The sequence below is a fragment of the Lonchura striata genome, chromosome 2 (assembly GCF_046129695.1).
Source record: "Lonchura striata isolate bLonStr1 chromosome 2, bLonStr1.mat, whole genome shotgun sequence".
In the NCBI taxonomy this organism is placed as follows: Eukaryota; Metazoa; Chordata; class Aves; order Passeriformes; family Estrildidae; genus Lonchura; species Lonchura striata.
The window spans coordinates 93,610,637-93,626,599 of NC_134604.1; the positions used below are offsets into that span (position 1 = coordinate 93,610,637).

Consider the following 15,963-nt stretch of genomic DNA (forward strand, 5'->3'; position numbering starts at 1 on the left):
TTCTCAGACATTTGCAGTTTTCCATTCTGAAATGGGAAATTATTCTAGGAACATTGTGTTTATCCAGAAACAACAGGTCTTTTCTGATACATTATCCAGATAATGGCAGACTCTAGATCAGGAGAAGACTGCAGATTAAGTTGGTATCTTTCAGGCTCTACAGGCTATATAGATATTCTGAAAATAGGAATTGAGTATACTTTCTTTAGACTCTTCTAACCTTTTTCTGCTGCAATAATAGAAACAGTAATTTTTTCCTCAGAAAAATCACCTGGCATGGGCTGAATAACAACTGTATTGCCAGCAGTTCTGTCTACTCCTGTGTAATTTTCTGTATAGGGCATCTGTGACTAGCCAAGAAAGAGCATTTTTGTAATGAGTCACATTGAACTCTTACTACCAGCACTTCCTCCCACTTTTCTGCACTTACAGCAAGAGATTCAGATTAAGAGTTGCAAGTAGCCTGTAGTGAAAGTGCAAGTTTGCCAATGCTGCTAAACTGGCAAGCGCTGTTGACTCCCCTGAGGGTAGAGAGGCCTGCAGAGACATGGGCAATCAACAATTATATGAAGTTTAACAAGTGTTGTATTCTGCACCTGGGATGGTGCAGCCCTGGATGTATGGACAGACTGGGGAACAAAAATCTGCAAAGCAGTGCCACAGAAAGGGACCTGGAGGTCCTGGTCAGTGGCAAGTTGGGACTTGAGCCAGCAGTGCCCTGGCAGCCAGGAGAGCCAACCCTGTCCTGGGGGCATCAGGCACAGCAGGGCCAGCTGGCAAGGGAGGGGATTGTGTATCAGGAAAAGATTTCTCACCCAGGGGTGGTTGGGCACTGGAACAGGCTTCCCAGGGAAGTGGTCACAGGACCAAGCCTGTTTTCACTTTGAGTGTTTGGACAAGAGTCTCCGGCACATGGTGTGATTCTTGGAGTGTCCTGCACAGGGCCTGGAATCAGACTTGATGATCCTGATAGGTCCCTTCAAACTCCACATATTCTGTCAGAGGTTCATGACTCTCCTGTGTTTAGAAATCTGATCTGAAAATTAGTCACAGAAAGTCACCCTCAATCCCCATTAATTAAGGCAATTATGTAAAAAGTTATTAATCTCTTTCTGAGAAGTGTGCTGAAGCTTAATTGACTAAGTTTTAATGATTTGAGAATTTTACTTTAAAGATGTAGAAGTTTGATGTCTTATACAATCATTCCCCCAGCATTTACAGGTAAAAGATAAAAGTTGAAAACACAGCTTTTTGTATTACTCATGGTTTTTAAGTTTTCAGCTTTTGCCACAAAGAAAGTAGATCTATTTCATTGTACAAATAGGAAGGAGATGGAGATATGATTATTATCTTTATTAAGTTGCTTAAGACAAAAAGCTGGGTTGCTTAGAGGGAAAAGGCCTGGGATTTCATCACAGAAGAACAATTGGGATTTAATTTGCAATCCACAGTTGAGTTAGGTGCACAATAGCTTGCTCTACCTGATGATAAAGGAAAATTATTTACCAGCTATCAAAGGGATACCTGCCTTTGACAGGACAGTACTTTTCATACATATACATTACATTTTGTTGTTCTCCAAGTTTGAGTCAATCTCAATAGAGGGTATTTGGCAAGCTGTAGTCCCAAGGTACATCTAAATATCAGTTTTATTTGTCAGTTGTAACTATTTTATTGTGACTTTAAATGCTTAAACTGGAGAATGTGGAATAAGACACTCATATGTATATCATATTGAAATTATGTCACTTAGGAAGTAAGTGAAAAGGATTCACATAGTGAATGGATGTCAAGGATACTGGACAAACAATAGCAGTATTGATAACAATAAACTGTTAACAATCTAAAGTTTCCACCCCTTTGCTGTTACCAAACTGTTTGGAAAGGAATAGGTCACTGAAGAATGGGTAGACTTGAATATACATATTTACTTGTACTTAAACACTAACAGTATTTCACAAAACTTGATGCCTATATTGGTGACATATAATAAAGGAAATGTCTTCCTAATTTTTCTTCTTAGGCGCCTAGATGTGGGGTTGCAGACTTGTGGATTTTCTTTTACTGAGACACAGAAGTTAAATATCTATGTCAATTTTTTTCTCAACAAGTGGGAAAAAGAGAAAACACTGTGCCTTAATCTCAATAGACTAATGGTGAGAAATTCACCCAGGTTAAGGTAAAATCATATCTCCTTGGAAGGAGCATACTTTGCTCCTTTCCCTTCAAAATCCACATGAATACTCACTCTGCCAATCTAAGCATGGATGATTGGTTAGGATTTATTCTACCTTTTGTTCTGAAGGTGAAATGATTCCCCTTTGCATGGAATAATTTAATATCAACTGTACCAATTAAGAGAAATAACATCACGACCTAGCAAAATCTGAGTATCGTTCCTCCACACTGAGGAACAGTGAATTCTGTCTTTGCTCATAAATATTTAATATGAAATGTTTAAAGATGTAATTGTCTCCTTCTTATATAAGGAATGTGTTATATGTTGAAGAGTCAAAAATATTTGGATAACCTGCTAAGGAGTGCTGTTTTGTGATTAAAGGATTGAATTTGGTTTCATGAGGTCTACTTTCAAGTCTCAGGTCCTCTCTATTTGAGTAGGGGCTCTGCACATGACCATTCATTTTCAGTCTGTCTTGCAAACTAAAAGTTTCACTTCCAGAAATCACAGAGAATAGAAAAGATTTGTATGTGTGTATATTATCATTTATCTACTCTCAAGTCTCATTTTATATGGGGTAAAAACAAATCCCTATATAACAATACAGCTGCAGTTTCAGTGACAACTTTTCCCAATCTTCAAGAAATCACCTTATCCAGGTTCTCAACTGTTACCACTTTGTAGGGCAAACAACTTCTCTTGTTACATGTGAAGTATTTTGCATGAAATTGCATGGTATATGATCCAGACCATTGTTTGAACCAGCAGGGGCTAGTGTTGTATGAAAAAGAAGGCCAGGCTCGACCACCAAGAAAATAAAGTTCTTGCCATTTGATTTTTTTTGTTGTTGCCCTTCTGAAAGACAATGCTCTCAGCTGAGTTCACAATAACTCTTCGGCACATCAGAAAACCACAAATGTGTTCTACTGTAATTCTGGATGAGCTTTTCTCACAAAGAGGTCAGGAGCCAAAAGGACATAAATGTTCTCAGGCCTTGAAAGTACTCCTCAAGGCAAGAGGCAGGCATGCTAGGGGATCTGTCTGTACTGCTCTTATATATTGGCAAGGAGGCTTTCATCTCCAAGGCTGATAATCCCATACAGAAACTCCCTGATTCCCATAGCTAATTCTCCATGACTTCAAAATGGCCCAGAATTTTACTTTCTAGTTTTAGTTAAGATTGTCAATGGGTTATAACTTCTGAAAATAAAAGAAACTGCACATTATAGAGTGCTGTTCTAGCCTTCAACTTTCTATGTCTTCAACTTTCTATGTCATTCTATTGAGTTTTTTTTCCATCATATCATTGCCAATAAATAAAATACTAAAAATTATAAAAAGAAAAGGAGTCTTCTAGGAGTTTAATATACATTAGGCAAGAGGTGATAAAAAAATCAGAAGTTGCACATGACAACTTCTAGCTTTACACAACTTGTAAGGAGTCAGCTCTGATGACTGCCATCGTATTACTTTGCATGAAAGGTAAAATAAATTTTTGCCAGCTGTTACCCTAGAAAATAGATGAACACTTGAAATACATGAAAAAAGGCAAATTGTAAAAACACACACATATGTTCACTTGTATTTCTTAGCTACTTTCAATCCATCTACTTATTCGACTATTCATATGCAACTGCACTTAGTATACAGTAGCTTCCTAGCTCATAAAATATTGATTCAGTTTTTTTATGGTATATCTTTCTTGAACTTTGATCTTTCATACTTACTGCTCCCTTGATAAAATATTTAGAAGTACATTTTCCATGTGAAAGGTAAATTTAGAGTTTTTTATGGTGCCCTCTGTTAATGTACTAGCTTCCTCCAACATGAGACCCAAGCTGAACTCTATCGTGGTCATTGCATTGCAAAAATTGATCATTGCATTTGCAAAAATTTTCCATTCCAAAGCAACTTTTATTTTAAGGTAAAGGTTATTTATTTTTGACCTGATTGGAATGGTTTACAACACTTTCTCACTAGGTACATTTAGAGAGACTTGGGAAGATACATCCAAAGAACTAACTTTAATAGTTACTTCCCACCAGGTAAAAATTTATAAACTATATGATAAAACAAAACTCCCAACTTAAAAAAAAACAACCAACCAATTAAACAAACAAAATCAACCAAAAAACCCTCAAAAAACCTACAGAAAACATCCTACATATATTTATAGACACTGAATGCTATTGAGTAATTTTGTCAAAGCAAGCAAAACTACTGTAATAACTCCTTTACCAATTTCATCAATAAGAAAAAAAACGTTCTCTTGAGGTTGAGAACTGATGAAGCCTCAGTTCATAGCTCTTTCAACATACAGAAATGAATTTGGCATACAAGAACAAGCAAGGTGCAGCTAAAGTTTTTGCAGGGTCTGGAGGACTCACAAGGGGTCTGTCTGCCATAGTTCCTCTGATAGTTGAAAGTTACTTATCTCCACCTAGACACTAACTTTCACAAAGCTTGTAGGAACTCAGTTAATTTTGAGACCTTTATCTCCTTGTAGTATTTGGTGAAAAACAATTTTGGCTGAAGGTTGACAAGATTCTTAGGAATAGAGGCGCAGGGTGGCAGACAGACATACATGTATGCAGAGCAAGAATAAACACCTGCTCCTGTTATAGTATAGCTGTATAAATTAGGATATGATACTAAAATCAGTGGAGTGGTAGGTACTTAAGAAAATGGACAATGAATATTAGGAGAATCCATCCTGTTCTCTACAGGATTGTTTTGTATTTCAAAAGTACGACTTGGGATTCTTCCCAAAGAGGTGGGACATCAATAGGCCAATGGAAGTTCATTCACACCAAGGCATGTAGCATGGGCAACGAACAGGAGGAGCTGGAAACTGTGCAGCTGGAAAACTATGATTAGTTGAAATAATGGAAAGTGATAGTTTTGCAGCTGGACTCGATCTTAATGTTCTTTTCAAACCTAAGTAATTCTATGATTATATATTGCTTATTTTGAATGTGCTGCGCACAGTTCTTGATTAAGACAAACTGTTTGGATAGATAGAAGTGAAGAAGCAGAGAAACAGTCTAGAGATTTTCTCACTCTAAATTTTAAATTCACAAAATTTTGTGTTTAGGGGATATTGCTATGGGGAGAAATTTCCATATAAAGCATGCTGAATATTTTCAATAGGAAATTATTTTTTTAAATTAGAAAAGTAATGGATTCAAGTACTCCAAAAGTATTGGAGTCAGTGTTGTTATTGAGGTGCAGAACCAAGATTTAGTTTAATTTTTTAAATATTATTTGCTGCATGACTCTCCGTCCAAGCATTATCTAGGGAAATAATAAAAACTGTATCCCCAAATACAGAATTTCATGGAAATTAAATGATCAAACTTTAAAAGACAGCCTTCAAAGTAAAGCACATCTACCAGCCACCTAGCCATGTATTTAATTCAAAGTATTTTTATATTTTGATAACCTAAACTAATTTTTCACACAATGTGTGAAACATCTTTGTTTATTTTACTGAGACAGCTGGAATGTTAAAAGATCATTTAAACTTGTGCCATACAATCATTTTGGTAGAAGAAAAGTTGATATCTCAGGCAAAAGCTGAAGACATAGCTTTTATATGTCATTTATATTCTATATGTGTTTCTTATGACTACAACAAAAAACCTTTTGTCGTAGACCTTTAAAAAAACCCCAAACTAATCAAAGTTTCATTCTGCGTTTTTGTCCTCTTTATCAGTTTCCAAGGTAAGAAAGTTTTGATGCAGAAACAATACACAATACAGAAACACAGAGAACTATCTTACCTTCTGGCTCCCTGATCTTACGTCCTGCTGCAGATTTTCGTAGCACACTCCTTCCTGAGTTGAACAAGCTAGTTAACTCATCAAGGGGACTGGTCAATGACCTTGAGTTTGCAGGGTTGTATGCAAATGAAGACGATGAATTTGAGTTCAATTTCCTGTGATCTGCTCTTGCCAACTTTGGGGAGTAAGGCAGTTTGGAGAATGGAGAAGATGAGCATCCAAGCTGAGCAGGATTGGTTCTCTGAGGTACTTTTGACAGATCTGAATTTGTACCTGTTTTCCCTGCATTAATCAGAAAACTAGCACAAGTCTCTGGAGGAGATGCAAAATGTGTGGAAGCCCGGTAGGAAGCTGGAGGTGGTACAGGAGGAGGTGGTGGTGGCAGTGGAGGAGGTGGTGTGGAAGGAGGAGTCACTTTGGTGGAAACACTGAACACAATCAAGCCTGGAGATACTGGTCTTTCATTCTCCCCTTTCTGGCCTTTGGAGTACTGGGGTGATATTGGACTTGAACCTTCTGACTGCACAGGGTATTTTAGGTTGGTTTCCAAAACAGGAAGCTTTTTGACCTCCAGTGGTGTTAAAGGTGATTCATCAGAAGCAGGTGAACATGTGACAGGAGTTGGAGGGAATACAAGAAGTGGTGGTCTGTGGGGGAGCAAGTTGGGGAAAGGGGCTGGAATGTCACATGAATCTTTATAGATCAAAGCTGCTTGACTGCTTCCATCCAATGTTCCATCTTCAATGTTAATATTTTTTTTGCTTTCAAACAACAGAGGAGGAGATCCAGTCACCACTGGAATTATTCCATTACCATTGCTTCCTTCTTCTGGCAGAAAATACTTCATTTCTTCATATACAGACTCTCCTTGTTCTGGACTCTCTGCTTCAGCAGAACTGCTTTTCACAGCATTCCCTACCATTTCAATATAGACAGGCTCATTTTCCTCCTCTCCTTGTGACATAAAGAGATTCAGAACGCCATGTTGTGGTCCATCAGTAGAAGCTGCTCTTTGTACTGCCACGGTGTCATAGACACCTGGTTTAACTACTGTGCTTGCTTTTTTTACATCCCCAGGCTTTTGGCCAGGTATTTCTTCGTAAGAGCCACTAAGTTTTGTATTTGGACTTCGCTTTGGTTTTCTGGGAGGTATTTTTTTCATGGTACTATAGTCATCACTGTGTGGTCTTGGACGGGTCAGTACTAGGAAAGTGAAAAAGGTCTGTGTTATTACCAAGTTAAAGTCAGTTTTTTCTTACACTGGTCTAGTACTTTAGCCCTCAAATGTTGTCCATTTAGTTCTACAATAAGCAGCAGTCACAATCACAGGACTCCAAGCAAAAGTGTAAATACTTCTAGGAATAAAATACAGAATTTTCAGCTACCCAACCACAGGCTTTTGCTACCTGAGCATATAATCTGCTTTGGTAATCTCTACTGCCAGTAAAAGATGAGAACTCGCACCTCAGAAAGTATATCTTGAATCCAAATGTGCACTGCAAGATCTGTAACACATGGAAATATGTGCTTATTTTTCCTTTGCTCCAAGAGAGAGGGGCATGCTTTCAACTAGGAGTCAGCACAGTGCTACTTTGACAAATATGTGATTGCCAGTAAACGAAATGCCCCTCTTTTATGTAATATCTCTAAATCTCTAATTATAGGATGATATTATGCCCCTCTCTTCTTTGGTACTGCAGGTGTGGAAATAATTTATAACTTTAGGGAGTCCCATAGCCTAAGGGCAAATCCCCAAGTGAGTGTACATTTAACTAAACTAGATGTCTCTTTATAGCCTCCAGGCATGTATGGAGTGAAGAGACTAGATACCTAGATGATTAGTCTTTTAAGATCAAAATTACATCGTATAAATCAGAGTTAGTTTTGGACAAAGATACAAAACAGACATAATTCCTGGAAAATTACTACATGGCAGAGAAACTCACACTATTGCTTCATACATATAAGAACTCCAAAATTGTTTTGTGAGTATATGTAAGCATTATTGTTAAGACCACACATACATATATAATTTTTTGTTATTTCAAAACACCTCTGCTAGAACTTCTTGGTTAAATCTCTTGCAGATTTGGATACAGAAAGATTAAATTACTATGGACCTCCTTAAACCATACTAACTTAAAAGTATGTTGGGTGTAGCTCATGTCTTCTTACAAAGAGCTTGAATGGGCAAGGAAGAGGTTAAGAAAAATGGACTTTCACCTAATGAACTGGACATGAGAACAGTAATTATTTTGAGAGAGGGAGCTGCAAAGATTTCTATCCATTGTATGCAGGACTAGTGAGTTATAGAGAGCTTTAAACCCAGGCTGAAGGATCTTCCTTGATAAACTTTGAGGATCATTTACACAAAACACGATAAGTCAGGCTTATCAAGGAAAGCAGAATGCATTAATTTCCTTCATCTTCTACCCATTCATTTCAAAGGTAAAGGAGAATAAAACAAGTGAACTCTATGCTATGTGCACCCTAATGAACTGAGATACTTTGGGACACTTGCAGCACTTTCCTTCTAAACAAAAATCACTGTAACCAAATTATGGCAAAAAAGATTGGCAAGCAAACACTGAATGCATAAGTTATTAATGTAAGCGTAGAGACAATGTAGGAGAAAGTTTAATGTTTAAGTCAGTGAAACTCAAGATTTGAGCATTCTGTTTTAATGATGTAAGATAGTCTAACAATTTAAAAGGTGAAATAAAATAGTCAGTGGGGTAGAAAATCTCATGTTGACACATTACTTGTTTCTAGAGAGAGTTCTACAAATAGGTTTTGATTTTGTCAAACTGGGCAATTAGAACACATGAGTATTATTTGCTGATTTGGGAATAAATGACAAATTGGCTATTTTTATTTACTGCCACTGAAATATTTCAAGGAAGCAGGACCTCTCAAAGGCATTTGACTGTGTTTAAAAGGATCAAAGTGAGAAGAATAAATCAATAACTCAGAGTAGCATTTGCGACTGTCTCTGCCTTTATGTCTAACCTTCATTAGCTGTTTCCTTAGAAGCTGCCGACAAGCAAGCACTAACAGCCTCGTAGGAGGCACTCAGTCGTGTGTTGGGGTCCCTCTTTGGTTTGGGAGGAGGCTGTTTCCTTGGTGATGGCAGGCTATTGCTGTCGTCCATGCTGAAAACAGAGTGCAGGGAGGGGGATCTGATGGATGACCCAGCCGCAGAATGCACCAAGCCATCCACTGCCATGGGGACGGGGACGGAGCTGGAGTGAAAGTGCTTAGATGTTCGACAGCCGGCAAAGCTGTCCTCAGAGACCTTCCCACCCTTGTCTTCAGCTCTGAAAACACAGAAAAGAGGCCCAGATGCATTATTCAAGCAATAACAATGAACCTGTTCATGCAAATGTAACAACAGCTTTTTGGTAAATAATCTCACAACTCCCCTGCTGTGTCGAGGGGATGTGGGTAGTAATCTTCTGACAAACAAATCCAGATCAAGCTGCTAGCTTTCTTCCATTTCCTGCTTCATGATAAATCAGGACACCGGCCCTTTTTTACACAAATGCAGCCTTGCTTAAGCAGTCTCATGTTGTTGACCAGACATTCACTGAATGAATTGTTCACACTTTGATTGCTACGCACAATCAAAAGCTGGGTTTTTAATCTGAATAATAATTTCTGGGAAATCCATTTTAATAGAAAGTTACTGAGGCAGCAAATGCTGAGCCTTTATCATTATTTTCTAAAAAGACAACTATAAATTCTATTTAGATAATGCAAATCTTTAAAATATTAGGTGACCTTTTTAACCAGCTACATTGGCTGCTTGAGCAATTCCACCCAGTTATCCTTGTCTTCCAGTTTAAACTTAATTATTAATTATTACTTTTAATAATAATTTTTATTATTGTGATGTTATGTTTAGTTGTTTCAATTACAATCCAGTTTTTCAATTTTTCCCTATTTTTTCCTTTGTTATTTGAATACATATTGAGAAATAACCTTCCAGCTGCTCCTGACCAATTGATTTTTAACAAAAATTCTTCAAACATTTTATTCTTCCAAGAATGAAAACATTGAGACCCTTTCAACTCAGAGTAGTAATGTAATAGATAGAAGATGTCTATACTGCCATTTTTCAAACAAATCCCCAAGCATTTGTCTTTTTAAATTGTATTTCTGCATGGCAAATCACCAGCAGAGCTGAAATTCATGCACAGGATATAGCCAGCTGCCCATGTAGCAAATGAAATAGCAAAAGATGAAAGCATGGTGCTCAGTGGATAATTTGTTTTTGCTGTAATGTTTAATTACAGTCTTTCCTACAAAGGCATTTCCTCCAATATGTAATCACTGGGATATTTGAAGCTAATTAAACAGATGCACTGCCATTTTCACTTTTATTAAAGTCACTGACAAAAACAATGATAGCAAAGGGAGTTGTTCTGGATGAAAATTAAGTTCCTATGGAAAAATAAACATTTATATGTCCAGCAAGTTATGGACACATTCTTTCTATTCACACATACTGATTAACTGCTAATGCTAACTCTGCCTACACAGCTGTATAAGAGAGAAATCAGAGACTCAGTTCCTAGAGAATGGCTCTCCATCATTTACTGGATTTGTAAAATAGATACTCCTGAAAATTTTGATGTGAGTTGAAAAAAAACAACATTTGCCCATTTTTAAATAAAAGCATCCTCCTCACTGTTTCAGTGAGAAATCAAGATTTATTATTCTGGACTTTAATATCTGTTTTTCATTACCTTGGCTATTTCTCAGTGTTGGTATTTTAAGTCAGAGAAATTTTTCCTTGGCTTGTTTGGTCTAATGAAGTTAAACCATAATCTATCATAGAATTAGAAGTATTTCTGCAAAAAATAAGTGTTCAGAGACTTGAATAAGTTCCTCTAAGTTCAGTGCCCCCCCAACAGGATATGGTAGTCTCCTTAAGTTTCTAGAATTAATTACCTGACATACAGGGAAAAGATATGACCTGATATTAATTTGAGATGAGCATATACTTGAGAATCCTCTTGCAATCCTTCCATCATTTCTATTGCTTTCTAAGCAGGGAAAGGAATTCACAAAAACTGAAGAGACTCATTAGTTCTCCACAGCAGGTATTTCTCATCTTACCTTTTCTGGCCTTCTTCTGGCCTGTTTCTAGCCTCTCCCTTGTCCCTGTGGTAAGCAGCGTTCATCTCGTTGCGGAGCCGGTCATTTTCCCGAGCAATGTCAGAGGCATTTTGAATCACCAAGTTGTCATATGTTTTCAATCCCATATCCTCAGCATTCTGCAAGAAGCTTTTGATTGAGGTGACCTCTTGCTGTTTGATGCTCCTCTTCTGCAGCAAGCGCCGGCGAGCTAGAAATCCTCTTACAACTGCCATAGTGGAAGGAGAAAATATGGACCAGTGAAAGACAGCTAATTGGGGAATTAATATCACTGTGGTTTCTGCTGTAAACATGGGCAAGCCAAGTTCAGTTAATATCTTATACAAATTAGGAAAGAAATCTGATGGCATAAATAACATAATAAAATGGAGCTCTTTCTGTTTTCTACTGACAGTGCTTAAAACAAAGTAGTGACAGTAAATTATTAAATTTGAGCCATCAGAACTCAAAATGTTTACTTTCACTGAATGCTAGGTTTTATTACATTACAACATAGATGTAATAGAGTGTATACATCTTACATATGCATAATGTAAGATGTATACTACAGATTATGAAAGCATACATTTACACTGCAAAGGCCAAAAGATAGTTTGTTTCAAAATAAAAGCCTGGATAAATTAATTGCAGTGAATGCTGTAGGAATTAAATGACTGCTGGTGGTCAGCTTTAAAAAATGCTTTAAGTGTTTCAATGTACCTAATACCTCATCAAAATCACAAGATTTTTTTTTGTTTGACTTAAAAGACCTTTCACTGCTCATTTCCTTTCAGCTAAAACAATTAGATTAATTAAATGCAAATTTCTCAAATGTATCTGTCACATCATATCTGCACTTTTCAGGTAGAAGTTTTCATCTACATTGCATCAGCTTCATTTATCTATTAGGCTTTTTCTTCACAGTCTTTGTCAGCTTTATGCTGGGAAAAGATTTTAGTGCATCTCCTATAACAGCTTTCTGTAGCACTTTCCTATGTAAGTACATTCATTACAACAAATCCTACCCAAATACCAGCCAGTATCCTGGATTTTCTGAAGTACAGTTGATCAGAAACACATGGCACAGGGGCCTCTGTGCCCATAATAAATTAGGCACCATTTTAATCCCAGCACCTGCAACAGGTGGTGTCAATATTCTCTGAACATATGCTTTGGCTTAGAAGGCAGAAGTATGCTAACTGAAAGCACTGTGTTTGTGTGGCTGTTTATTTTTTAAAGTTCCACATGTTTCCTTCCAGATGTTGAACCACTGCTGGGTATGTCATAGGGAAGAACCTGTTTTAGAATTACTTGTCTGTTGCCTTGAATAGTCTTGATTTTCATCAATTTATATGAATCAAAACCAGGTCAAAATTCATCACTTCTTATGGTTTCTCTCTTTCTCGTCAATTGAAAGCTTTTCATCCATGAAGTTAGCAGACAACAGCCTGGGTAAGGTATTTGTTTGAGTTTGGGAGAAGATACCGAGAATGCTGATTGGAGGATAAAATGCATTAGGTATTTACAACAACATAGTTAAATTTCAGATTTAAGATTACTGCAGAACAACATTAAATGGTTGCACAACAACATTAAATGATGAAGAATCAAGCTGAAATAATCTAAAGGAAAAATGGAAACAGAGAAAAATAAAACTAGTCTATGAATACAAAATGTTATTGAATAAAATAAACAGCTAAAGCATAGTGTAATGTAAGATACTTTCTATCATCTTCTAGTGCCTTGTTTAGACACTAAAAAAAAGATTTCTTTTGTAGACATGCTCAGCACCCGACAAGATATAAGAAATTTGTTAACATGCTAATAGTGCTTCTATCCAAAATTCACTGCTTTTGAAAACCTTCAAATTCAGATAGTTTAAAATAATTTCTAATAATAATTTATGATAGACAGCTTTGAAGGTTTGTACTTTTATAATAACAACAAATTAATGCATTTAATTATATTCCATAAAATCTGACTTCTTTAAACTCTGAAACATTAATGCATATACCAAATTTACTTGAAAGGGAAATTAATAGTACAGTTATTGTTTACAATTTTATGAGACTATTCATAATAAAGATGCTACTGAGTCTGAATCTAAGGGTTACTGTTGCAAAAAGAATGAATACTTGCATAAAATATTATCAGAGTTCACTGCTCATGAATATAAAAATTTTGAAAAAGCTTAATTATAAAAAAATGCTTTATCCTAAAATATTCTCTTTAAACCTAACTTCTGCAGAGCAAAAATAAGCATCAAATCCTGGGTGATTTTGAAAAAATTCTTAAATATTTTAAAGTAACATTTTTACAAGAGCCTGTGTGTCTGTGTATGTTTTTAACTTGACAAAAAATTGAACAAATATTGGCAACGCCACCAAGGTTGGTTAAAATAAAGAAATTAAGAGATCACTTCTCTGATAGGATTGTTAGCAGGCATGAATGAACATCTTAGAGTAGCCTGCTAGAATGGTCCAGTAAAATGAGATCCAGTACAGCTACTTAGGATTATGCTTTTTCACCAAAATGAAGGAGAAACATTCAACAAAGCTTTACTAGGAAGGGTTGGCAGATAGACATCCCTCCTTTGCATACATTTTCATGAACTAAGTAGTTCAGTTTTCTCATTAAGTGATAGATATTTCTCCACACTTCCTTCTCTATGAGAACATATGAAAGATTTTGGTTTCGGTTAAATACAGAACAATTTTATAACCTAAAAAACTGCTGTGAAATGAAACTCTCAGGTCCTAGACTTTTACTGCTTAGTTTCATCTACTGCTGTTGGGTACTATGATTGCCTTGCGAAGTTTGCTCCTCATTTATGTAGATCTAAAATAATTTTCATTATGAAAATTAAAATAATTGAGGTTAGCACCCATAGGGCAGAAAAATACCTAGTACTTTAGAGTTCATCTAAGGATGAGGATTGGAATAATCAAAATTCCAGTAGACCACAGATCTGGGTTATATGAGGAATTTATTAACTATTGTGTGTACAATGTATTCAAGTTAATTCCTCATCTACATGAACTCTGATGGAAGAACTTCAGCATGATTGCTCTTCCTATGAGTACAAACAATTTGCACAGCAATTCAGGTCAAAATGCATCATATGTAGTTCTCATACCTGCAGAAAAAAATATGACAAGGTCTTTAAACTCACAGATACAGTTTTATGTAAAAGCGCTTCTACACATGCTTTAGTTTGACCCATTGCTTTGCTTGTGTAAGATAAGTTTCAGGATACCAGGAAGAACTTATATGGTCTGCTTTGTTTTGGGTTTTCCTCCCCCAAACCTAGAAGAAGGGATTGCTAGTTAGATTTGAAGTAAAAGGAGTTGTAGGAATTTTTGTTTCCCCTTAAAGCTAAACTCTTATCTAGGTATATGATGTTACATTTAAAGCCTGATACATAAATTAGAATCAGAATCAGAATATACTGAATTGGAAAGTACCCATAAAGGATCATCAAAGTCCAAATCTTGGCCCTTCACAGGACACCCCAAGAATCACACCATGTGTAACTGAGAGCATTGTCTGAACAGTTCTTGAGCTCTGTCAGGCTTGGTGCTGTGTCCACTTCCCTGGGGCACTTCCAGTGCCCAACAAACCTCGAAGTTGCATGATGATCTCTTGGGTCCTGTCACTGGTCTCCAGTGAGAAGAGATCAGTGTCTGCCCTTCTATTCCTCATGAGAAAGTTGTAGGCTGGTGTGAGGTCTTCCCTTAGCCTCCTTTTCTCCAGACTAGGCAGGCTAAGAGACTTCAGCTGTTTCTTGCACAGCTTCCCCTCAATGCCCTTCACCATTTTCATAACCCTCCTTTGGATGTTTTTTAACAGCTTTATTGTTTGTTATATTGTGATTATTGACTAATTTGGCTATTATTCAATGTGTTTTCAGGACAGGTCTAGCTTCCAAAGTCCCCTGCATGTAAAGGGCAAGGGTACAAAAGTGCATTGGGACTGACACCATTACTCACTAAGCATCACTATGTCAGTGTAAAGTATATGGATACCAATTTTAGGATAACATAAGGACAGCATACTGGTACTCTATTCTATTCCAGACCTGCCAAAGCTCTTTGGCATGCTAATTCTACAAGTTTACAATTGGACCTCTTTGCAAAAGGCAGCTTCTTTCATGAGCTAATGACACAAGGTTGACGTCTAACTACTGCTTACTCATCCAAGTTCCTAATTTTCTCAGGTTTCCCAGATCATAAAAAGCATGCAGATGAGACATAGCTTTAAACACACTTTTGGAAAAAAAGGACTTTTCAAGTTACTCTAATTAAGGAGGATAGAAGCAAAACCAAGAAAAATACTTTGTAAGGAGCCATGAAGCCCTATTTTCTTCATTCTTTAGGCAGGCTTTGGTGATCTGCTCCCTTACTTCTGTAAACCATGGACATATCTGAGGATGTTTTAAATTTTGGTGTAGGGTTATATTGAAGCATTCTGTTTGCAATTTGTATTCTGAAAGGTAAATATTTTCTTTCTTTGATAAGTCAGCATAAGAAGGTAAAGAGGATTAACTGGTATTGCTTTTCAAAATGCGTAAATACAATAGGGTAATTTGCATTAAAAAAATCATGCCCAAGTTATAAACTCAGCTGAACTGTGGCATCTGTTACCTGTGATTCTCCATGTTCATTTCTGAACTGTTACCATTTGGATTTCCCTTGCATCAGGTTTTCTCTTGACTTCCTCTTTTTCACTACATGCTTACAACGAGGAATAGATAATTAAAATGAAAGGGGTTTATGTTTCTTAAATCTACAATATTATGTGTCTGACAAAAAAAAGATAAGATTTTGTATTTTTAATTTCATTTAAATAGGTGAAAATGGGAAT

General features: G+C 36.6%; 1 protein-coding gene across 8 annotated transcripts in view; it reads right to left on the reverse strand.

Annotated features, from left to right (window-relative positions):
* Positions 1 to 15,963, reverse strand: part of MYO16 (myosin XVI) — a 358,973-nt gene that overhangs the window by 40,415 nt on the left and 302,595 nt on the right. For all 8 annotated transcript variants that reach the window (XM_031503852.2, XM_021545590.3, XM_021545595.3 and 5 more), the window contains exons 30-32: positions 11,083 to 11,329; positions 8,971 to 9,278; positions 5,962 to 7,164 (exon numbers count right to left, since the gene is read on the reverse strand). In XM_031503852.2, coding sequence (XP_031359712.2) covers positions 5,962 to 7,164; positions 8,971 to 9,278; positions 11,083 to 11,329 — 1,758 coding nt within the window. The remainder of the gene's footprint in view (positions 1 to 5,961; positions 7,165 to 8,970; positions 9,279 to 11,082; positions 11,330 to 15,963) is intronic.